This window comes from Halictus rubicundus, chromosome 12 (assembly GCF_050948215.1).
Source record: "Halictus rubicundus isolate RS-2024b chromosome 12, iyHalRubi1_principal, whole genome shotgun sequence".
NCBI classification, from domain to species: Eukaryota; Metazoa; Arthropoda; class Insecta; order Hymenoptera; family Halictidae; genus Halictus; species Halictus rubicundus.
In genome coordinates, this window is record NC_135160.1 from 14552870 (window position 1) to 14578920 (window position 26051).

At 42.3% G+C, this 26051-nt stretch overlaps 1 protein-coding gene and 1 non-coding gene across 8 annotated transcripts in view; one reads left to right on the forward strand and one right to left on the reverse strand.

The window, feature by feature from the left end:
* Window positions 1-26051, forward strand: part of C3g (C3G guanyl-nucleotide exchange factor) — an 85138-nt gene that overhangs the window by 52417 nt on the left and 6670 nt on the right. For 3 of the 7 annotated variants that reach the window (XM_076798243.1, XM_076798238.1, XM_076798245.1), the window contains exons 2-15: window positions 15427-15838; window positions 16407-16631; window positions 17153-17338; window positions 19301-19608; window positions 20630-20746; window positions 21160-21476; window positions 22068-22275; window positions 22548-22571; window positions 23591-23786; window positions 23857-24109; window positions 24353-24611; window positions 24823-24997; window positions 25069-25713; window positions 25794-25925. In XM_076798243.1, the coding sequence (XP_076654358.1) occupies window positions 15427-15838; window positions 16407-16631; window positions 17153-17338; window positions 19301-19608; window positions 20630-20746; window positions 21160-21476; window positions 22068-22275; window positions 22548-22571; window positions 23591-23786; window positions 23857-24109; window positions 24353-24611; window positions 24823-24997; window positions 25069-25713; window positions 25794-25925 (3457 nt within the window). The remainder of the gene's footprint in view (window positions 1-15426; window positions 15839-16406; window positions 16632-17152; window positions 17339-19300; window positions 19609-20629; window positions 20747-21159; window positions 21477-22067; window positions 22276-22547; window positions 22572-23590; window positions 23787-23856; window positions 24110-24352; window positions 24612-24822; window positions 24998-25068; window positions 25714-25793; window positions 25926-26051) is intronic. The other 4 variants (XM_076798240.1, XM_076798239.1, XM_076798244.1 and 1 more) reach the window with 4 other exon arrangements.
* On the reverse strand, window positions 7230-7302 carry Trnav-uac (transfer RNA valine (anticodon UAC)). Its single transcript has one exon. It is a non-coding gene; the product is annotated as a tRNA-Val (tRNA).

The window sequence follows — 26051 nt, forward strand, 5'->3', positions numbered from 1 at the left end:
TTTGCACTCGGCGCTATATTCATTCTAAAACTAAATTTTTCTTCCGTCTTAGAATATTTTCATTCTATTCATACGAAACTGAACCGATTTCCACATATAATATTTGAATGTTTAGTAATCTGTTAAATACAAATTTTGTAATGTAACAAATATTTCGTAAAATTTCTCGTAATTTCTTTGAAATAATGCCACAATAATTTCTAGTGGTGCTTCAGAGTCACCACTCGAGTGCAAAGGGTTAATTATTTCTCGGAGTAAATGTCGGTTTAGTTAAAATGAAAAAGACTGGCAGGGAGCGAGCAACAAATTAATACGATTATCGCGGCGAGATGCGATTAAACGGAGCATCGGTGTAAAACATAGTCGAACATTCGCTTCCTGATTTTCGTTGCAATTTACTCCCGCATGATGGCCACGCACCGACTATGGCAGTCCGATTGTCTGCAGCCCAGGAGAATTCTCGTCTCCGGCCGAGCGTTTCACGGTGTTTCATCGTATTTTGGCTGCCGGTTTCGGCCTCGCTCACTAAATTTAGTTCGTTGTCCGAACCCACCATCTTGGAATAATCCTCTTTCGGCGTTTAAGCTATTTCGAAAGCTCTTTAAGCCCGCCAACAGTTCTTCATATTTTCCCCGAGGTTGTTCTACCGCGCAGCTTAAAAGTGTCGGACGTAGAATCTTCACCGTGATTTATGATGGCCCTTTGAATATGATTCTTCCGAGAATACCTTCTTGCACGCTCGAACGGAGAAAGGGACGAATAGCTTTCATAACTCTTTCAAATCTGAATTATATTATTCTTGCTGTCTGACCTTCTATTTTATACACTGGAAAATTCTGCTAATAGTACATACTGAAAGTGGGAATATTTTTTACAATCACCGGGACGTACATAAGCGCGTATAGTGATAAAATTCGGATAATCCTACTCGAGTAATTCCCACTCATAGCAGAAATGTTTTTTACAACCACTGGGAAATTCAAATAATTCACGTTACTTCTGTTCCCAGCATTTATTTCACTTGCATAGAGTAAAATAGGAATTGGCAAAGATTAGTAGTATAAAAAGAAATCGACAATGCTCCCGTGGACAGGAAAAATATGTTGACAGATTCAAAAATATGCTTCAGCGGAACAAGGATAAATACAGCCTGCACTCGACAAGCATTTTTTAGCCCGCGACAGCGTTTTGAAATGTGTGGCACTACGAAGCACCGGTCGGGGGTTGAAGTGGACAAATTGTTAGCATGCATACGTAAAAACTGATATAAATCTGCGAAACGTATCTGTCGAGTTTTCGTCACACAGGTTCATATAAAAGAGATCGAAAAGTAATATGAACCCAGTATTCTTTTCGCATTTTGTTTAACGACTTCAGTGTGCCCAGAGAAAATAGGTTGAGAACCACTGGTACACGGCTTGAAAATTCTCGCAGAAAAACCGCAATTGTTTATGCGCCAATCCCGCGAACGGTGTCGGCGTTGAATTCGACGAATTCCATTTTTTTCCCCGATTGACGCGCGGGGAAGTCTGTCGAGAAATAGTTTTCGACCACTCCGGACAGCTCTAGTGGCATACTCTCCCCGTATTACGGGGCGGTGCAACAACCTCGCGGTTATTTTCGGGGTGGCTCGTGTCACGGAATGCACTGTGCAAACCGAGTGCCGTGCCTTCGGGACACGCGTGTCCTGGAAAATTAACGGATTATTTGCCCGGATCACGCAGACAGATACACACCGGCAACACTCTACCTGTCCGGTATGCTTGATCGCCGGTCGGACACCAACAGCTCTTATACGTGATGCAACCACCCGAAAACGCATTTGGCAAACACAAGCCCGTTATCTCTCCTGACTACTGTGTACTCTAGATACAGCTCCTCCCGCTGATCGACCAACCAGCGAAAGTTCCCGGCAATATTTTCTTGTCAGATAACAATTTTCTTTGAAACGGCTGCTTCCCTCGTTGCTTCTTTCTCAGTTGCACCTCTTCCCGTGCAGACTGCTTCACCGAAGAGTTATGCACTTCGTTAGAAGAGCTCGACGGTGCGTGTGGTTTTGCGAATTTCTTAAGGGAAGTTGCAATTTCTTGTTTCAGCCTTAGTGGATTTTATAAAGTAAATATTCGCATTAAAAATCCGTATTTATGTTAACGTTTCTAAATTGAGAGAAACTCTCTAGAAGTATTTTTTCTAATTACTAACAAAGCTCGATAGTATTGTAAACATTTCTTCAGAATTAGAGCTTGTAAATATTTACTCGTTATTTTGTGTTAAAATAATTGAAAAGTTTCGTGTTAGCGGTGGAACTTGGAAGAATGTTCATTTTCTCTAAATTACGGAACAGAATCCCTTTACGTTTGTTGTTAAGGCAATTGTTGTTGTCGTGTGTACTATTAATTTTTCCGTGTTACAGTCATTCTCGCTGGTATTTCAATTTCTGCACAGTTCCGTGCAAGATTGCAACCAGGAAATCGCGAAGCGTATAGCGATACGTTCGCACCGGTTACTTGATCATGTTTCCCGTCGTAATCACACGGTTAATTCACCCGAACTGCTCCGAAACATGATACCCCCTAATTGTTTCGGGCAACGTATTCCGACTTCGCTGCAACTTGCTCGGTCTCAACTGCGTTCATTGTTCGTCATGAGAAACACAGCCCGCTCTAAAACAATTTAGTCGAAATAACTCAATCGACCGAACCAGTTTAGTTAACAGGAAATCCGATAAAATAACGATGAAAGGATTTTTTACTTCGTTTCCCTTCGATTCGCCTTTGTTATTCAATTTAGCAGACTATATTAACCTACAAAATTCAGATTTCGATGACCGTCTCTAACAAATTTTTAAAAATCTGATTTTGTATTTTATAAATCAACTTGTAACGCTTCGAAAACATCTGACTGATGGGTTTTTTTATTTTTTTTTACAATCAACATTGTATGACAGTATCTGGTCTGTCGCGCCACTGCTGAAATGCAATTAGTGAGCCGCTGATAATTCTATTTCCCGACTGACTCTATAACGAAGCAGAGTCAATGTCGCCGGATGAGGGGAGGGAGCACAAAGGTCACGTGACCTGAGTTGCACTACCTGCGTTCAGAGATGAATCTTCAGGTTGACTACCTGGAGTTCGACCTGGTTCTATTGTAGTGAAAATGAAAATTAACGGTGCTCTGAACTGGTGTTCCGCCACGGAACACTTGATTGTCGCGCCTAACAATTTGATCTCGCGTAATAAATGTTTAAATACTTTTTAGTGTCAGTATAGTGCACAGACGTAATCCTTGAAGGGTTAAATTCGGTCGAAAGTGGATGGTGAGATACTATGCCAGTTTCAGTAAATCTATGGCAGAGGCTTGGCCTGTACAGTGTCGTCAAAGAGGGTGAATAGGGCTGAACAGTTAGTGTCTTTCACAGATGATCTAACCGTGTCTGCAGCCTTTCATCGGAGGATGAAGGCATCGTCTATGCCTCCAGATGGTAGGCTGCAATTTGCTACCTAGATTCTAGGTCCTAGATCACAGATCAAGCTCCTCTAAAGGGCGTGGTGTTTCTTAGCTCACATAGGTATATTGAACGTGTATGATTCCGCTCTTCTAAAATGATCGTTTCTTATGTTCCCAATATTGGCGGATTAAACCTAGAAGAGTGATTTGTCTGACTATAAGACGACTTCCCAGCTAAATGGATTATGTGAATTGATCGGCGGGTGCTGTCTTCAAACGAGATTAAATAGAGCTGACATGAATCAATTCGCTGACCGCTAATTAACCCTCGGATGGCAGGGGTTGAGTCCGTTTTGACTCGGAGTTACAAACGTTCCACCTTCCATCCAAATTCTAATCTTCTTCGTTAGGTATATACTATTTTCCATGTCAAATATACGAACAAGTATAACGAAAGACCCTTGGTTTATTTGATCGAACGCTTTTTGCCAGAGGCGTAGACTGAACCTTCTGAACCATCTACTAAATTTAGTTATTAAGTGTTGCAGATAGTAGAAGTAGGACAAAAATTTTGGTTATCGATAAGGGTCGCACTTCGACGAAACTAAGGCGGTTCAAGAAATTGGGGCCGGAAACTTTTCTAACCACAATACGTGAATTGGTTTCCCATTATGATAAGCGTTTGCTCGTACTCGATAACCATACGAAACCGCACAGAAGCCTAAATAGCCGTACAGTGGACATTTTATGTTCTTGGAAATCATACTTCCTGAAGGAAATACTGACCGAAATAAACATTTGTAATTTATACTTCGTACACATTTTATTTGGTCTAGACATAAGGGAAAGTTTCCTATTAATTTTATCATTTTTCGCGTATCGTGTTCTGTCATATTTTTGCAGTCCCATAAATATCAACTTGACTCCCGGTTTCTTACAATCAGAAAATGTTTATTTTCCAGAAAGCTCCGCAATCTGCTTATCATTGACCGACCCAATAGGTACAATGCCATTGCACGTCGCCTTATCAGCAAGTTCTGTGAACACCTGAGAATATTCTGTGCATCGTTCCATCGAATCCTGACCGTGATAATAATTTCATGGAACGATATCGATGATAATAGAACGCGGCACCCTCTGTGATATCGATTCTCCCACCGCATCCTTCTAATCAAGGAACGAGCTCGCAAAATCGCGCACGATATATACCCGAGGGAAACTCGACACCGTTCGGTTGCGGCGTGTACGCGTACAATGCACTGACTATAACGGTGGCGAATGCAAAAATACAAGTGTATGTCTAAGGGAACGTACAGGGTGTTTCATTATACTTTATCGAGCCAAGATTCAAAATTCGATTCGTACTCTCTCCCCTTATCTGCCGATACCAGTTCCTCGGTTCTGGAGACAAAGGAATGGTGTCGAAGAGTGGGAGATCCGGAAAATGAAGGGAAGCTTTCGTGGGAAATGATTAAATAAATACATTTAGTAGAGCATTCTACAAGGCAACATATGTATCAGTCATTTTCAAGACTTTAGCGTTAAGAAAGAAAATAAATTTCTGTTTCGCTACAGTTTGTTATAATTAGAAAATGTTTATTTTCCGGTAAAGAACCGTAGCGTACTCTTCTGAAATGCATAAAACGATAACCATGCGAACAAACGAGAAATGTCTTCGAATCTCGTCACCTTTTCCCGATAAATAAAAATAAATTGTTGCTACGCACCGGCTCCCACGTCGCTGGTAGAGAAAGTTTCGAGAAAATCTGGCAAAAAGCCGGAGGAAACATTGCAGCTGGCGATGATAGGTGAAGCACCCTGTACACGCGTCGTCTAGAAATAAAAAAAGATGTAAAAAGGGGAAATGAAAAACGGGAAAAAGTATTGTTCGCGCGAGGGGGAACGCCGAGCCAGGTACGCGGTCGCATGTATCCACGCAGAAACACATGAGCGACACGAGACGCCATGGTTGTATCGTGGTCTGCGGTTATCGGATCTATAGCTAGCTATACTACACGTGCACCTCGATTTCATGGCGGATCGAACCTAATAGAAAAATGCGGATTTTCCCCGGGATATTCGCAGGATCCGCCAGGGGACTCAGGATGATCCTGGCCCGCGGAAAACGGTCTATTAATCATCGATCTGCGTCTCCTCCTGTTTTGCATCAACGCGCAGCTGTACGCCGGATCTCGGAAGATTTGTTTCTGACGAAACAGATCAATACGAAAATTAAAGAGAAATTATAGAACTCTTCGTGGTGACGTCACTTTCCGTTTTTAAAAGGCATTGTTCCCGCTCCACGGCGTTTCGATTCGATCCGATAAAGTTCAGCCACCCCCGCATAGTTTCTTGGTTGCAACCGACCGCGAGATGATCGTGATCGTACTTCGGTTCCACGAGTAATCCGGAATCCATTAGTCCAGGTCGGGATAGTCGTTAACGAACTTGCGGATAATGAATTTCCAGCCGGCTAAGGCAATTATTAGCCTTACTCGAGCGAAACCTGCGTACGTGTGCTCGCGTGTGCGTGTGCGTGCGGGTGTGGGTGTGTCTGCTGCTGTTCCGCATTGTCGAATTGCTTAACCATAGTCCAGCGTCCGCGACTACGTGGCCCTGACATTTATAACCCCCAAAAATTTCACGCTCCGAACGCATGTTCGTCTGACGGCAGCAAACAAATGTTCCGGTGATCTTGGATCTCATAAAATGAGCTGGCGAAAATGCAAATTCCCCCCTATAAACCCCTGTTAACCCCTTGCCTCCCCTTTTCATCTCTCGGCTGCGGTAATTAAAACTTCCTCAACTTTAATCGTTTCTTCTAGGACAAAGAAAATATATATATTTATTCTGTACGAAAACTAATTTTTTTTTTACGCGAGAAACGCTCAAATAATTCTTTCAACGATCATATTTACGACGTCGATAGAACATTTTCTGTCGAGGGTAATGCAATATAGAAAAATGCTTTCTTTTTTACGAGCAAGCTTTTATTTTCAGGAATTAATCTCGGCAAACGAGGAGCACTTTTTATGGGCGCAAGTAATTTTCCGCGATTCACCAACCGAGAACCGGAGAATCTCGCGGACCGATTGTACGCGCGGAACTCCTAACGAGCCGTGGCCGTATTAATTAACAATTACGTCGGCAAACGATGCCCCAGTAAGCGCTAATGGGACCGGGATTCGAGTTTTGGGCCGTTTACACGTGTACAGGGCGCGACCGAACGAGTTGACGCGAGGCGAGGGGCCGTGCTTACCGAGTGTGGTAAACAACGGAAACTCGGTTTAATTGTTTTATGGAAATCCGCGGGATTTGCATAACTATTCGGACGTCTCTTTGGGCGGTGCTGCGTCCCGCGAGAGGCTTCCAATCGATGCCAGGACAAACTAGAACTTCCGGCGACTTACGCAATGGGTGGCTCGTCACGCAAAACTTATTCGCCAGTCATTTTATAGCCGAACAACAAATGTCAATGAAAAGACAATAGTGATATAACTATCTTGCACCTGCTAAAATTTACCTAGTCCTGCAAATTCTATTTTCCTCAAGCTTTTTGTCCGAGTATTTGACTTTTCTTGGAGAAAATGGAAACAGCACAAAAACAGTATATTATTTCTGTGCAAGAAAATTCAGGCTAAAATATAAAAAAACTAAGAATAAATAAAGAATGGAAATAAATAAATGCAAGAAGAGGAAGATTTCTTGCAAAATAAATAATTTGGATGAGACAGAATGTGATGAACCTACGATTTTCTAAAATTTGCGTCATAAAAAAAATATGGTTCCGGCCGGGATCGAACTGGCGACCTTCTGCGTGTAAAGCAGACGTGATAACCGCTACACCACGGAACCTCGATACTCGTTCTAGTAGGATTTATGTTTTGCAGAATTAATAGAAAATCAGGAGCCTTAATTTCAATAGACGAACGTGTTTCTTCTAAATGTTTCTTGTTCCAAAAAAGAAATTGTACAAATTTCCGCGAGAACTTGTAATAGTCGTACCTATTCTGATGCTATTAAATCTCACGAGTCCGCAAATGGCGTGTCCATACTTTCCATGGAATAGTTGTTACGGGTCGAGCCAAAAAACGGCACGCAATTTTCGTAACATGGTAACGGTAACAATGTGTCTAGCTCGTTGCGATTCTTCTGCCGCTAACAACAACAATCGGAAATTTTTGAGCGAGCGCGTGTCGCGTATGGAAAAAAAATGAACAAAAGGGTGCACGCACCCGCGAGAATTCATCGGATCAGTTGATTGCACGCTGGGCGGTTCGTTAGAGGGTTTAATGGCTCGTTTTGGGAGAGGCCTTCGCCGGATGAAACGGAATCAAAGATCAGAACGCGGAATATATTCCGTTCCCGGTTTCATAATAACGCGCGCGCGCCTCGTATTTCGAAGCACAACACTGTTCACCGAAATAAAAATGCTTTCCGTATCATCCGGATGCAAGGTATACATAAAGGGGATGATTCCACGGTACATTGAAAAATAAGTACTGAAACGTACAACAAAATGTTATCGTGTCGTTTCCATTCGCATGTAGAGTTGAATTTATAAATATATCGAGTACTCTTGCGCTTGTCGGACGAACACGAGTGGCGTGATCGATAGGATATACTACAGTAATGTCTCCGTACATATTACTGCCAATAACGTAACTGTTTTGTTTTTAATTATTTCTCTACGAAAGTTTCACCGTCACATTCGTGACATTTTTCTGATTAAAATGATACCAAACACTACACAATTCGAATCACATTTACTACGGCGGACGAACTCCGGCTTGGCCAATGCGAACGCTGCGTTCAGCTGTAGCCGCGCTCTGATTGGTCCGCGTTTTTCGCGAATAACTCTTTAACGGGGCCGCGGGGGACATTTTCGCAAAGGGAAAAGTTACTTCAAATGACCTTGGGCATCACCCTTTCAGGCAATAATGATCCATATTGAAAATCTGCAGAGCTTGCTGTGAGATCGGTTCAGAATCGGCAAGACTAATTAGCTCATATTTACTCGTATAGAGGCAGGTATTCGAGGAAACAGCGTTTGATTAGGTGAAGCGGCTGAAACAAGCTCTCGGCGGACCAATCCACTTTTGGCTCGGGCTCGGGCCGTTCGAAACCCGCGATTAGAATCCCGAACAGGTGCATCTCGCGTGGATTCGACGCAGCGATTACGATCGGCGGCCGGTGCCTTTATGGCGGACGTTCGCATTCATCGTGGCGCGGCGCGGCGCACAGAAGCTCCTCCATCTATTTAGGCGAGCAGCGATTGTGCTCGTACGGGCGCGCGGCCGGCGAGAAGCTTTCACGGTGATGAATGGCTGGTCGCGGGCGCGATTAAAGGGACATACGCGTGGAAAGTTATCGCAGCCGGTGCATCCTCGGGCATGCTGCGCCGTCATGATAACGATGAAAAGACGAGGCCTCCACCTACGATGACAGCTCGCGACGACGTTCGCGCCATGATCGCTGGTTCGTGAAAACCCGCCTCCTGGTTTTGCATTCCGAATTAATCCTCGTTTTAAATACGATTTCGATAAGAAGATACTCCGTGGCCGATTCAAGTATCTCGTGTTGTAGGTTCACTGTTACCTGTAACTCATTTCGTGTATAGATTTCACGGTTTAGCTTGAGATACACCCAATTAATTACGGTAATTAGCCATTCTCGCGAATGAAGATGTTGATCGATGCACGGGTTAACAAAACACGCAACAACCTAATAATTCACGGAGCGCGATGCTTGTTCTATTTTATGAATAATTGCATTGATCAACATCTCCACCTGGATCTCTGTTTTATCGGACTGAACGTTTGATTTGTAACGCCGGATTTGAATTGCAGATTCGAGTATATAAACCGGTATTATATTGAACTCAATAATTCAATAACTACGATTTCGTTATCGTTTCATTACCAAATTTCTGTCTGCCTTATCTTATCTGCTGGTAAAGTGATCAAAGGTCGACTCTTTCGTGCCAATTTTGGCAAGTGTTGCAATTCACGCGGAAATTCTTTATTCACCTGCTCTGAGAATATTTCAAAATTTAAACACATGAATTTTCTGTTATCGCTAGATTTGATATGTTTATTTTAGACGGTTAAGAATGATCGAATCTTACTTGTCAAAACGAAACGGAAGAAATTCGTCGGATACAGAGTCCAGTCGTGTGCTCGCTATTAATTAAAAGTACCGGGGGTCAGCAGCAAGTGAACATAAACTTTCCGGAAGAGTTTTCGCGAGTTTTGCGAGTTTCGCGAGCGAGCCGTTTCTCGCGCCTTATTGCAGTTGTTTTATTTGAAGCGCCACGCTTCGTTAATTTGCAATGTCGCGCACAGGCGACGGCTGTTATTTGGTCTGGAGTAAATGGCGGAGAGAAGCTTAACGTTGCACGCTGCAATTGTATTTACTTAATGCTGGACGGGGCGAATTGGCGTGCGCGAACGGATCAAATGCGCGAAAATGCGAAAACATTTTACGGGGAGTCAAAAAGCGGACGAAAATTGCTCGGATATATCTCACTCGTAAAATATAAAAATGGAAATGCTCCGAGTTACTGAAATTCAAGTCGTTTGACAGCCACTCAAACAATAAAATAATTATATGAACCCTTCGCAGGTCTTCGACATTTCGATCGGAATAATCCGTAAAGCGCGCGAGTAAAAATTGAACAGGCATTGTTGAGTGAATAACAATCGAGCCGTTAGCAGCATGTAAAATCCTTTTGTCTCGCGCCGTAGCCTCAAGAAAATTCTTGTTACAGCCGCGGGAACACAGTCGAATAAATCGGAATAAACGACGCTGTCCTCTTTCCCTGTTTGTGAACGTTGCCGAGCACGCGTCGCCGAGTAAAATTCAAATCGAATCTGAATCGAAGCGCGGTACTCCCCTGATGGGCTGGACTTGGGGGAAAAAAAGTCTTCCGAGTCCGTTGATCGGATGGTTTGCAAATAACCGCGCCTACGATTCGATGGGGGCGATGTTGCATCGCGAGGTTCTCTCTCCCATGAAGAGACCTATGGGAACCGAGTGTGTTCCGTGAATCCAGTCAATCACGGCAATTTACATCCGGCGGGGTTCCCTTCGGTGTCCTCCTCCTCCCCCGTATCCTACGCGTTTTCTATTATCTCTGTCGGCCAGCCGAACCGTACCTTTAGCGCAAATCACGTCTGATTGAGGTTTCAATCGGAATTCGTGAATAGAACTTGATTTACTGGCGCGCGTACACAGCCCGGTTGCTTGCTTGCTCGGTTGCTCGGTTGCTCGGTTGCTCGGTTGCTCGGTTGCTCGGTTGCTTGTTCCCCGTTGCCAGCCACCGAAGATCACTCTTCCACCCTCCCGTGTGTTTACGTTGGAATAGCTTGTTAATGAGTCGAGGACGAAATTATTAATTGTCGGCTGAGTGGGAAGGTCCTCGCGCCGGTTAATTTATTTTTTTTTTTATTAAGCATTTGAAACCCTTCTGGATTTATTTCGCTTTACAGGAATAATATACACTAAGGAGCACAACTGATTACACATGATTTTTCACGATTTTCGACTTAAAATCGCACTTTTATTATTTCTTTTCGCGATTCCGACCAATTCAAATTTTTGTCAAAAATTTTGTACACCTCGTCTAATAAACTAATCCTTCTAACTTCTCAATAACATTCAAGTCATTTGATCTAATTTGAAAAAAGTTATGTTGTTTCGAATAGTGTGTCATCAGTTTTGCTCCTTACTGTAAGTGGGTACAATAATATACAACGGGGGTACAACAATACAATAACAATGTCCGTTAACACTGAATATGCAGATTACAATTTTTGAAAAAAGAATGAATACTAAGACAAGCTTCAATATCTGGCTTCGCTATGAGTGTGTCTACACTCATACTGTGCCTACACAAGTAGGGCATTTGTTAGCATGCGTCTTTGTGGATTATACAATTCGCGTTGCCATATTATATGATCAAGGGTTGCGCAGTCCCGATTGCATCTGCACTGGCTATCATTGATAATGCCTACCCGCGCCAGTGAAGCAGCCAGGTTATAGTGATCGGAACGCATTCCGTTAACTGTAACAATAAAGCTTCTCCCTAGTTTTAAATGGGCGGACCAGGGAACAGAGCTTTCATCAAAAAATTTTTTAAAGAATTTTTTACCCTTAAAGAAACCTTGGTTTTTTATAACCTCAAAAGTACGATCTTTGGCTTGTTTTTTAAACTTCTCAAATAAATCAGTCTAGGCAACCGCGCGCCGGTTAATTAACACTAGAATACTTTATGATAACAGCAAGATTGAATTTGCTCAGGTTTCGTACGATTTTTATGGAAACATGTACTCCAAAGAAGAAATATATTAAAAAATTTCTCGTGAAAACGTTTTCATAGTTTCACTAATCGTGAAAGAAAAAATCATCCACCAGTCATTTTGACTGGTTCGGTAGTTCCAGTGTTAACAGATATCGTGTGATCCCAATGTAGAAAATTGACGACCTCGTATCTTGCGTACAATCAGATCGCAGAGGATTACACGCGCAGAAAGGATTAAAACACCTCAACAAATTAATTTTCCTTTTATTCATATAATTTCGCATCAGTGTTTGCCAAGACCACCGATGCGTTGCGTTTCGAAACCCTCGTATCCCTTGCTATTTTCATTCGAATGCCGATACCTGATGAAAGCTATACATCGGGATTACACAGATCGTAAATCCATTATTGTAATCGACGTGTGTACACGTGCCGAGGAAAAATTGCGTGGAACCGGGTACGATTCGCTCGGCGTTTAACATCGTTTGCCAGCGTTGCGATTCGAGCATTATGAAACGCACAGAGAGAGAGAGAGAGAGAGAGAGAGAGAGAGAGGGGGGGTGGGAGAGAGAGAGAGAGAGAGAGAGAGAGAGAGAGAGAGAGAGAGAGAGAGAGAGAGAGAGAATATTTCAGCGTCGAAGCACGGGACACAGGAGAGAAGCAAAAAATATTGCAATGCCGGACCGGTTGCTATCGAGACTCCCATAGCAAGCCTCTCGACAAAGGTTCGGGCTTTCGCGAAATGTTTGATCAAATCGAATCCACGGTACCATTATTAATTGGCCAGTGTTTGCCCAACTCGTACCGATACGCCTGTATCCGACACGCGAAAAACGTTCAACGTTCAATTAGCAAGCAAAACTATACAGATCGTATATAGTACATTCTAATCTACTCCCGTTAATTTGGGTTAATTGAGGATAGGCAACAGTGTTAGCCCAGGGCTCCAAAAGTCCGCCGCTGCGTTCGACAGATGAAAAACTGGCGTGAGCTCTGGCCTTTAAACCAGAACGTAAACTTTTTTATTATTAATTCTGTTTTTATGAGACTTTCACCAGTATATTGAAGACATTAGGCAAGGTATCGATTTGCCGTAAAACGATGGAATTTTTATAAAAATGTGAAAGCCCACAGCATTTATTTTTATAGTTGAAATATCTCTTTGAATGATTGCTCTCAGCTGTTACCACCGGATATTTGTTCAAGAACGGTTCGCGTTCGTCCGGGAAATAAAAAAAAAATTGTTTCAAACCCCGCCGACAAATCCGGCTGGTGCTGGAATCTCGAAAATGATTAAAACCATCGTACCGACGATGGCATTTTTGAGTATCAATATTTACCCGTGTTGTTTGCCGTACGCGGTACCGATTCCCCGTTTCGTCCGAGCGATCGCGATGAAAGGATCAGTTTTCACCGGAATTTTGTTATCCGATTTTTCGTAGCTGAAATTCGCCGGTACGGTGCCTGGCAGTCAGTCGATTAACGTAGGCGCAAAATTCATGGGCGCTACAGCCCCGTGTCTGCGCACACGTTGCGCGTCAACGCATACTCCCTGGTCTCGGCAGAGCGGGCCGATATTTTAACGAAAGACTCATTAACAAGTCGTCGTTTCTATCATTTATTACGCACCCCGACATATTGATCTCGCGACGATCGTTTTATAGTCGCGAATTATCCGCGTTCGCATAATTACGCCCGAAGCGCGCGGAACGTCGAATTTTAACGAATACCTTTGAGTTTTGCCCGCGAATAATTATTCTCCGACGCGCGTAATTTGTTCTTGCCGAACTTGATTACCATCGTATGCAAATCCTCTGAAATTCGTTTGTCCACGGAAAACCCGATTTTCTGTAACCCGTTAATGGGTCACGGATTCGCGTGTAAGCTGCTTGGGAACTCATTAATGAAAATAATTTGACGTCCGAGTCGAGATTCGTTTTAATTACACAAAACGATCTGGGGAAGAATGAACTCGATTATTCTGAAATATCGTAAAAATGTGCAAAAGACAAGTAACACCGAGTTCCCCGTAAAAATCTTTTGATCCGATTAATAATTGAGGCGAAGGATTCAAGTAAAATCATTTCCTCGACGACGGGAAATGCGGTATGCGGTACCGTTGCGTCATGGAAGGAGCAGCGAAGGAAAAGAGGCGACGCAGGAAAGGGTAAAATTTTTGCAGAAGAGAGGGGTTTCATTGTTCGGCGACAGGATTACGCGCACCGCCGGACACGACAATAAACCGGAAGAAAATAATGGCACTTACGATTTACTGGCTGGACAACGATAAAGGAGGAGCTACGGCGCTCGTATCGCACGTCGGACACACCGGTGCGCCATTGGAGTTTTAATTTGTAAGCGTGCGCCCGATATGAACCCGGCAAAACCTAGGAAAAGGAAAGGCACGTCGGCGCGCAGCGATATGCACCACGTGCGCATCGACGTGTTCTTAAGTGCCGCGGGGAAAACTCGTTCGGAACAATGACCAGGAGAAGAGTTGGTATATCTTCCTGTTATCGGCTGCAGCCCGAGATCGTTGCACCGTTTATTGCACTCGGCCCGAGCCCGACCCGATACCCGAAATCGTGCTCGAGTTACGACCGATGGTTATATGATCGCTGTGTGCGAATTAACCTCGTAAAAGCTCTCAGTCGAACACCAGGCCTCGAAAGTGCCCCGGAACTTTTGAATGAACTATTTCAACATTTATTGCGCGCAGAACTTTTTCAAATTATTGTTTAAAGCCGAGACCCGGCGGCGTTCGGGACAGAAATCGTAACTCCTAATCAATTTTCGACACAAGTACCGTAATACTTTTTTTTAAAGAGAATAGAAAGATTTGCATAAAAAGAAAAGCGTCGGCTAACGGCACGTAAGAATTTTTTAGGGTCCTCGGACAGCTGGAACAGATGCTAAACCGTGTGTCGCAGCTCGGTCGCTGTTGTCACTTAACGTTAAACCGAGTCGAGCAAAGTTAAACCCTGAAGATGAACACGTTTACGGGGTTGGCCGAGTGTAACCCCGCAGTGTTTGTTCCTCGCCTGCAAAGGATTTCGAAATTGAACCCCGCATAATTCCTCGAGGGCGCGCCTGCGCTCGCGAATAACTTCTTCGCCTAAAACCAGGAAACTTGGCTCGTTACTGCCACGAAAGTCAGGGCTTGTTGTTATGCACCGACAAAAATAGATTCTGCGGGAAACACTCGACGGCCACTTATGCGAACACGCACCTGGTATGAGCAATGAAAACTGATTACGCAATTGTGTTGAACTGCTTCAACAACGAAAGAAACACCGAGCAGATCATTTGCAAAAGTTTTGAAAATCAACAAGCAATTACTGCTTTGTGAAAGTTTGTTCGTACACTAAGTCTACACAATATACAGCAATATTCTTATCATTATTAAGTTTAAATAAAATATTCAATGTATGAATTATTTTTTGGAACGACCTAACGCGCTTGCTCCGACCCGTTCGCTTGGAAGGAAAATTATAGGAAAAGCAAGATACGTATCAGCGTATTACCGGAGCGTGTTCCGCAGACAGCCGTCTCGGAGCGAGTGTGTACGGTTAACCGATTTCATGGTGCCATTGTAACATACGCGGCATACGTACATACACGGGGGGTAGCAAATATTTGCGTTCGCTAACGAAGCAAACATCGGTTGGTTGTTGCAGAAGTAGAGGAGCGGTCCGGCGGGAAGGCGCGCGGCGGTAAACTAGCGCGTCGTGCGCGCTCCTTCAAGGAGGACTTCCTGGAGAAGCTCTCCCAGATGCGTTCCCCGGTCAGCGGAAGCGGGGGCGGGGGCAGCGGGGCGGCCACGAGGGCGGCTTCGCCCTCCTCGCCGCGGACGCCTAGGGACAAGAACGCCCCCGTCTGCGCCACCGACACCGCGGCGACCGCCCTCGACAAGAACCCCATCCGTGACCTGCACATCCACGTGCGACAGGTGCAGCTGGCGCTGCTCCACTTCAGGGACGTTGTCTGGAAGAAGAAGCTCGAGATGCTGCCGGGAAACGGCACCATCGTCCTCGACACCGTCACCACGATACAGTCCGTGCTGAAATCCTATCTCCTTTACGAGAACAGGTGAGAACCGTTCCTCCAGCTCAGGCCTGGGCAACTGGTGGCTCGCGAGCCACAAGCGGGTCCTCCCCCCACTCCTGAGGCCCCCCACCATACTCCTTTGGAGTGTGGAAGGAGATGGAAGCACGCTAGGCTAACATAAAAGGATCAGTGGTGGGGGAACCTACACACTGGTAGGTCGAGAAGCGACGGCGGGGAAGAAGTTGCCCAGGCCTGCTCTAGGTCATTACGGGTGAACGGGCTAATTTAACCCCTTGCTTTTTGTGATTATAATAATTAGAAGTTCTTCATCGTTCAGAATTTCGTAGAAAAAACAAGATAATATTCATTGTATGCCTTTTTCTCCAAAGGATATATATCAAGTACGACAAAATAGAATTTTATTTCGGTTTGGAGGAAATTAGTAACTCTGTTCAGAATCTTCATCGCGAGTCTGTCTCGATATTGTATGGCAAGGGGTTATTCAAGCAATCATTGTAATGACACGAAGAGTTTTTCTAACTCTTGAATAGAAAGTATGTGCCAGGCGACCGATCTGATGCTATTGTTGTTTTGATTATTATTATTGTAGCTCCGCTCTGGGTTCAGCGACGGATCTAGTCTATCAGACACTAGCGCAATTGTTACAGCTCTGTGATGAGGTATTGCTGCAGGGCGATCAATCACCAGCGTTGGACACGGAGCACGTGACGCACGTCATAAGAGTAGTTGAAGAAGCTGTGAAAAATTTGGTTGCCCTGGCGAACGAGAAGATCGCCAACAGACAGAAACCTGCAGCTGTCGCTGCTAACAACAGGTATCAACAGATCCATCTTCGTTTCACTTACGAGCGAACGATCCCAACGAACAGATTTCGATTTTAACGAACTGTTGTACTATGACAGCGTAATGACAGGCTCTTAATGATAAATATGAAATATCGGTCGGGCATGCTTGGTGGTTTCAAAGATATTGACACGTGAATATCTTTGCTGTTGAAAGAAGTCTTTGAACTATACACGCACACAGTATAAAACCGTGGTAAAATTGAAGTCGAACAGTTGGGGTTCTTTCCCTTGCTAGAGAAAAATAGACTACTGGAAATGTTTATTGTAAGATCCGAATATATAATTCTCGTGGCTTACTTAATATGAATACTGAGATACTGCATTCTTGCTAATTAGTAGAGCTATAGACATTGAATAGAAATTGTTGAGCGCCGAGAATAATCGAGTTAGCGTGATGCGATAAATATTGCCAGTAGCGTAAAACCATTTTGATATTTTTTTGTGTCGTCATGTACCAATGAAAACTTGACAATGATTGAAATGATTTCAGAACGTCGGGTTATGGGTCGGAATTGACGCCACAAAGAAATTCCTTACCCGATATTCCGCTAACCCCGAGGGAACGGCAGATTTTAGAGCAGACCGCTGCGACTACTAGTCTGGTCCGTAGTTCGCATAGTTCCGAGTCGATTTTAAAGGATTCTAGTCCACCCCCAAAACCACCACTCCCTGAGAGGTAGTTCCCTAAGCTTCTCATAGTAGCGATCAGTGTGAGGCAAATTATAAGCGAAACGAAGACCTATTGTCATCACCAAAACTTTATTTTCCCCGAATTAACGATATTCCCGAATATTTTACAAGTGCTGTGGACTGAATTAATTTATTGATCGTTTTAGTCTGTTTCTCGAAAGAACACATCTGAAACACAACCATGGTCATAATAGCTGTCCACTCCACTGTCGCTGCTTCATACCTATGCAATATGGGAGTGGAGTGGGCAGCTATTATGACTGTGGTCTTCTTTTGAAAAGCAGTGCATAGTAAATAATTGCGGATGGCAATCGTTTAATTGATTTAAAATAACACGTTATAAATCATTTCAACAGGCAAACTTGTTGGTTCGTTTAGGAACAATTACTTGAACTGCGGATCAAATTATTTTTACAATTACCATTTTGAGGACAGAGATTTTTTAAAATATTGTAAGCTTTCTCTTCGGTGTACTAGATCATGTATCAAAATTAGAAATATTGAAATGAAAGGATGCGCCGCGTTTTTGTTATTTGAATTTTTTCTCGCTCGTGTACGACAGAGAAATGTGTAGCAAGTTATTATAAATAAATTGGCACTATATGTATCACAAGCAACCGCCACGGATGTCCAATTCAATCCTGTTTGGGTTGTAAGGTCCAAGATTGACTCGTCGTGGGACGCGTTTATTCGGAGTGTCACCAGCTAAATTAATTTTGAGTGACTGATTCAAATATAAAATAAGTGATGTGTTCCATGATTTATGCCGTAGATGACACTTTAAAAGAGTAGAGAGTTATACTTACACAATTTAATCCGTTGCAATCATATTACTTTTATTTACATTAAAACAAAGCAAACCAAGAAACGAAATCAAAGAAACAAATTCGCAAACATTTTCAAATATCTTATAGATACATAATACAATATTTTAAAAATGCACAAATATGTCCTTTAATAAATAGATTCAGTCCTTCCTGGGGTTGTGGTATCGATTAGAAAAAATCAAAAGAATGTATAAAGCATTGCATCAGCAACAAAGCTTTGTTAAATGCCTCACACTGACACAAGCATGCACTGTGTATGTAGTATTAGTATCATTTTACGCTGAAGCGGATCACTTTCTGAACAGGATATTAAAAGTTAATACTTTTGTTTAAGTTTTTGTTACGAACTTTTTACACTAAAGCGCATCGAAGAGCTGATTGGCTTAATTAACTTTGAACTCCTCATCAAAGTTTCCTTTCAGAATATTCTTCGATCAAGAATGTTTCAAGTAAACGAGTTCGACAACAACTACTCATAAAAAATTAATCCATCCACGTTGTTATAATAATATTAATATTTCACCTCTCCCGGTTCTCTCGTCAGCAATTTTTTAAATCCTAAATAACGATTCCATTAAAGATAATCCATTTAAAATAATCCTCCATTAAGACCCATTCAATCTCTTTCGGTGGATCTGCATTATTGAATTCTATTCACATTTCAGTCATAAAAGAGGATTTCACGGATACGTTTAATTTATTTTTCATCACTGTTTCCATTTCTATATGGATCTTAGGGTGTCTACAAATTTTTAGAAATTGAAATATTCATAGTACTGTGATAAACCAACTTTTTCTTAAATTATAAAGACTTGTATACCTTTGTTGAAGTTGACCTGAAAACAACTGCCCCGCTGAAGGAAATATTGTTGACTTTTATACGGTTTCGTATCGTTAAAAATGACAGAGATATTTTCGATGAAAATATCAGGTGACTCGCTCTGTGTAGATATAAGTCATCCGATTTCATTGCTTGGGACTTGATAAAATATTCGATAACTGGAAAAATTCGCAGAAGACGGCTAGCGAGACTTTACAAAACCGCTCGTAAGAGTCCAGAAAGTGATCCCTTCGGCGTCTAATGAAATTCTCGGCGATTGAGAACGGTATTGATATTTCAGAACAAATGTGTGTCTGTCGGAGGAAAATAGCTCTTCCGGGACACCGCCGCCGTTGCCCCCGAAACGGAGAACGCGGGCTCAGCAATTGTTGGAGGAGTCCGAAGGTCTTTTAGCGTCTAGTCTTGATAGGGTCTCCCTGCGAAGTCGATCTCCAGAGGATTCGTCGTCACTTTTAAGCGCGTCGGCTGGAAGTTTGGATTCGGCTCTGAATCATTCTCGCGACGAGGACGAGATCAGAGCGATCATGGGACCAAACGACGAGTCTCTGAACGACAGTATGGATCTCAGCCTAATGGCTACTATTCAAGGTAACTGATTTTCGTTCGACGGACACTCCGTCGAGTGGTCAAATAATCTTTCTTAGTAACAACACACTTTATACATCAAAATATTAACGATAGCTTTCGACAAAGTCGCGTAGTTGTTGTAAGAAAATAAGAGGAGCTTGGTTTGGAATTATTCTGGGTTGCTTCAAGTCTTCGAAGAAGTAAATTTTATTACTAAATTCTATTACCAGGTTATTACCTACAATTTTCTAATTAGATGCTCCTATTAATCTTGCCTAGAGTAAGAGGGACCCAATTACTGTGGGGGTACCAATTACCGTGCCTATATTAATCACACTCATTTTTAAAGCATAATAAATATTAAAAGAGAGACATACATATGTATTAACTGATTTTAATGAAAAACGTTTAATAACTCTTCTTTGGCATTCATTAAGCTTTAAAAATAATTAAGATAGACACGGTAATTGGTACCCCCACAGTAATTGAATCCTTTACTCTAGTTTATAAAATCCCAGAACACTCAGATAACAAGGACTAAAAGTCCCCAAGAAGGTTACGACAGAATTCCGCAAGTGCGTTCCCATATGTGTCCAGAAGAACTCGGTACACACGCCTCCTTACTCAGCGAAATAATTCTGAACCGCGTTTGACTGAATCGTCAAGCCAGTCTTACTAGGAAAGCCCCAGAGTACAGATCACGCGGACCTGCTCGTTAAAATAGTCAGTTTTCACTAACAAGCCATACAAAACCATACGAAAAAGGTAAAATTCTCTATACACAATATCATGGAAAAATCTCATTATTTAATCATACGCATTAACAATTTGACCGCACAATTTGACGTTGATCATATACGGTTCTCACAATTTCTCTACCAAGCTTGAACGTCAATTTTCATTACAGTCTATGAAGTTAATCAAATATTATCGATATTTATTATATTATAATTGATATTATTTAAGTTAATCATATATTTAATATTTAATTCACTTGTGTATTTAATATAATGTTTGCTTACATATTTCATCTCTTTCACAGGCATGCAAGTCAATGGTACTTCAAACTGTAGCTGCTGGGACGGTTCCGAATCGAGTATACCAAGCACAATGCTGTTGGGTCAACAAACTCCCCAAGAAATGCTTAACGCGTTCACCGGTATGCGACACAAAATTCATTTTCGACGAATACCAATATCACGGTAACGGGAGCAAGTGACGTCACGCATTTATAAGCGCTAAGAAAAATGTATGAGCTAAAATTACGCAAGAATTCCTCAAATAGCTACTGGAGCAGGTAGCGTAGGCGTCAGACCTTCTGACTACGCGAATATACAGTATCGTACAGATCTTCATCGAAGTCGGTGGGAATCCGTTAGCATTCTTTTTCTCGATCAGTCTGGAACGATCAGTTCAATGATAATCAGAAATCCGTCATGTCGGTCGACTGGGAAACTGTGAAAGCTCTCCTCCGTAAGAAGGATCATTCTCAGATGTTTGCCAACGCAAATTTATCTTGAAACAAGGCATCCTCGACACGTTACGGTGCGTGATACGGCAATCGTGTTTCAGGTATAGAAGGGAAACTGGAACGATTATCCACCCAAACGCAAGAGTCCGGTGTGGTATCCATGCACTCGCAACGAAGTTCGTCCCAAAGTTACACCACCTCCAGCATCGCATCCAAAAGATCATCCCAGCAGAGTAGCATTAGTTACAACTCCCAGACGTTAAACTCGCAGCAGCAATCGTTCTCCCATACCAAGATGTCTTCTGACAGTAACGGGTCCATATTCACCCAGAAGACAATGAGTAGTTCGAAAAGTACCATTAGCACAACAAATATATCTGGAAACGGGGACCCTGCGTTGCTGGAGAAACTGGTAAATGTGGGTGTTGCATGCTCCTCCCTGTTGTTCTCTTTTTAATAAGAAGCCCAGTCAGACGTAGCGTCGCACAATTTGTAAATTATTCTATAGTAGATAAATACATTATCCAACAGCTGTACGCCAAGTAGTCGACCGAAAGTTAATTTTTAAACGTTGTCAGTTTTCCGTTAATTACGCCATTTATATTTGTTATAACAGCTTTGTACAGTTTCTCTTTTGTTTATTATTTCTGCAATTCCTCGTGAATAAGTCATAACTAAACGGCAGATTTTTATGCATTTAGAACTTATCGAATCCTTGAAAAAGAGTAAGATAAAATTCTGTTTCACTTCGATTTCACGGTTCTCAATGGAGAAAAATTGTATAAAAATCCGCAGTTTGTTTGTAACTAAACTGCGGATTTTCTATAGTTATTAACGGTACTCTGAACTTGTTGAAGCCGTTAAGAGAAGAAATACATTTCTATTGAACTTCCGCTTGTTGCAATTGATGCAGACAATTTTGATCTTGCGTAAGGACCCGCAGTCTAGTTATGACGTTAGCTGAAGTTCTGTATCAACTTCAAACTTACATTGTTTTTGTATTATGTAGGAACTAGAGTCGATTTCTGTGTCAGACACGAACGGCGTGCCCCCGGCATTGCCGGAGAAGCGTTCGAAACGTAGAAAAGAGCGTCAGCCGTCGCAGTACGACAATGTACCTGAGAACGAGCATTTATCAACCTGTAGTTTACATACCAGTAACGGCGACAGTCCGGATGCCAGTAAACCACCGCCGCTTCCGCTTAAAAAGAGACACAGTAAGTCGAACTGTAATTAACAGCGAGGACAGTAATAAAGCAATTGACGACCAGCCCTCGAATCCACGCTGTGTCTGCTTTATTACCGTCCGATATAGATCTTAGATTGTAATCGATACGGTACAGTGAGAATAGATTACTGTTGAAAATTGAGTTGGCGCGGAGAAAATTGTTGTAGAAAATATATTGGATAGATGATATTTTAGAGTAGATGCTCCGAAATCTGTTCCTGGTAGTAGGTTAAAACTGATGAAATATTTTGTATCCCCCAGTGTTCCAATCAGTGGCATATTCTGGTAAGTGGGGTCCTGCCCACACAAAATCAGCTATCCCACAGCAAACACTTTCACGCTAAGTTGGAATCCTTCGTTTCACGCATTAATACACGATTTTAAGCTCCTAGCTTCTTTGCGGCATGTTTATGATCTTCCATTTATTCTCTCATTTTTATGAAAATGATTTGATACACATCATTTGGTTTTGATACCGAGCTTGGACATTTTATTCATATCTTTAGCTTTCTTCGTGGCTTGTCTTTAATTAATTAATGCGACATTAAAAACCGGACAATAATATTACTTTTCCTTACCGTGTATTAACATCGAATTTGTTGGACAATTGAGAAGGAAGCAAAGCAATACTCTCCGAATTTATTTAGTTATTCGTGTTTAAGGCACATTCTTAATGCACTTCTTTGGTTTGCTCGTAATGGTTCTGCTGCGAGTTCTAAATTTCATTAACAATAGAAACTAATCTTGAGCTACCCGCGTGGGCGTCGGCATTGTTTCACTAATTGACTTGACCTTTTCTGGCTAATAGTCAGTTAACACTTATGCTTCTTCAACTGGAACAGCTCCAGAGAGTTCAGTTTCCACCTTCACGATTATGTGTGAAGAATCCGCGAAACAGAACGATTTCGCTCTAGTACTGCAGTCTTAGAAATGAAAGCAGTCTTGCTTGTGTAACGCCTGTTTTCTACATAGTGTTTGATCCCGGAGAACCGAATTGATCGTCTATGCAAAAATGTTGTTCAAAAGATTGCATTCTCATTCCAGTAAGTTGATTAGAAACTTTGCGTGCTCGAATTTTCTCTAACATTTAAGTCTCAGGATACACGCTTGTGCATCAGTGTTTTTTCTGTATTTTATTCACCTGCGCTTTTAATACTTTTTATAACATAAATCATGCTTGTATCTACCATATGTATTATACATATCATGGAATCACATTTTTTTATTTACCTTTTTATGTTATTACACCATTCGCCGTCCAACGTATTATAGAAGTTACTCAAACTTGCTCGTGTCTATTTCAGTTATGGCGTACATGGAGATGTTTGGGAACTGTTCCCACAGTAACAATGACTTCATCTCTGGTCTTGGGACTCGCCATTCGGTGGCAGCTTATAATTCAATGCAAGCGGAATGGCAAAAACACGAGATGGCCCTTACCACCACCCAGTCGTGCTCCTTCATGGCGCACACTATGGCTACGTTACACGACAGCTCAAAGTATGTGATTTAATGTGCACAGGTACATCGCGTCGTGACACTGCGTACATGCATTCCGGTTTTCTTTCAGTACCTCCATAACTATGACACCGCCGGTAGCTGAAATAACAAATAATTCTAGTCTCCCACCCGCATTGCCACCAAAGAGATCCCGTTCCATTAAATCGAACGCAACGCCCCCGCCCATATCACCGAAACCTACCGTTAGTATGCAAAGTATACACACAATTGACCCCGTAGTCACTTCGACTCCGGTCAAAACAGAAGAGACTGCGTGCACGCATGAGAAGAAAGAACTCACACCTTCGACTCCAGTGAAATTGGTGAGTACCCTATCAGTTGTCAAAGTATACCAGACGAGGACACCCTTCAAGAACTAATAACTTCTGTAAAATTGGGCCAAATTGAGTTTTTTTTTTTTTTTTGTTGAGGTGTGGAATGTTTCTAACGTCTCCAAAAAATTCGTGTCGTTTGGTCCAATTTTAAAGAAGTTATTAGTCCTCAAAGGGTGTCCACGACTGTACACCGGCGAGCTATTCTTTAATTGTGAATGTCTCGTTTTTCAGAATAATGTTACCTTAGAAACGATATTGCCATCTTCAAGACCCGCGAGCAATGCTCTGTCGTCGATATCGGTTGACGAGAACACTCTTGAACTGAGAGACGTTGACCAGGACAAGTATTCTTCAAGCATTCTCGAGGAATTGGATGTCACCAAGTATTTAGTTTTTAAGAAGCCTGACGAAGAAGGACCAGACATACGGGGAGGACATCCGGATGCACTGCTGATCCATGCAACCAAAGCCAATAAACACGGTAAGCGCGGTAAGCCTTCATCGTTCTAAGAAATTTATCATTAATGAACGTTCCTGAAAGAATATAATCATTGCATTTCTTTCATGCTTCTTAGATGAGAAGGAGTCAGGTCAGTCAGTACTCCGTTCGGCGTTTGTTTTAAATTTGTACAACTTCAACATTAGGCAGTAACAACAGAAAAAATTGGATATAATATTAACGAATGCCTATCTTTTTACAGATTTCCTATACCAAGAAGCATTCTTAACAACGTACAGGACCTTTATGCAGCCACTCGAACTAATTCAGAAATTACACAGACGTCGTCAACAATTCTATTGCTCTGCTGACGTCGTTGAACAAAGGGCAGCTCGCGAGGCATTTGCATTACTAGTTAGAGTCGTTAGTGATTTAACGTAAGCCATTCCTATATGAATCGTAATTCTGGTAATCAGGAACAGCTTAAGAAAATATTGTACTTTTCTAGCATATCGGACCTCGATGATACTCTCCTGCAGACCTTAATGGAATACGTGCTACAACTAGTATGCACCGGCGATCTCACCATGGCGAAGGCTCTGCGAGTGAAAATTTTAGAGAAACATCAAGCGAAACAGTTGCAGTCAGCACAGCCAATCCTCTCGTCGCTGAGCGTGACAACGAAGCAAGCTTCTCTTCTCGATTTCAAGAGCGAACAGATAGCTGAACAAATGACGCTGCTAGACGCCGATTTGTTTATGAAAATCGAAATACCGGAAGTGTTGATCTGGGCCCAGGAACAGAACGAGGAACGAAGCCCGAATCTAACCAGGTTTACGGAACACTTCAACAAAATGTCGTACTGGGCCAGATCGAGGATTCTCGAGCATAGGTTAGAGAACGAGGCGAAGGATAGAGAGAAATACGTGGTTAAATTTATTAAAATAATGAAGCACCTTAGAAAGATCAACAATTTTAATAGTTATCTAGCCTTGCTTTCTGCACTGGATAGCGCGCCTATTAGAAGGCTCGAGTGGCAAAAGCATATTACAGAAGGCTTGAAGGAATATTGTGCTCTTATCGATAGTTCTAGCAGTTTTAGAGCCTACAGGCAAGCTCTGGCTGAAACGCAACCGCCGTGTATCCCGTACATGTGAGATCCATTTTCAATACAATTTAATGACGACGTGCTACAGTAATTGATAATCGAATAAACATCCTGTCTATTTTCAGTGGTCTCGTATTACAAGATCTTACGTTCGTGCATATTGGAAACAGTGATTTATTACCCGATGGCACTATTAACTTTTCAAAAAGATGGCAACAGTTTAATATCGTTGAAAATATGAAAAGGTTCAAAAAAGGGTACGGTCGTCTTCCTGTGTTTTACATTCCATTCACTTATTTTTATCAGTTGTTACCGACCGAGGTTTGTCGACCTTCTCGGCCCCTCACGGGGTATACCCCGCGGTAGTGGGGATAATTCCGCGA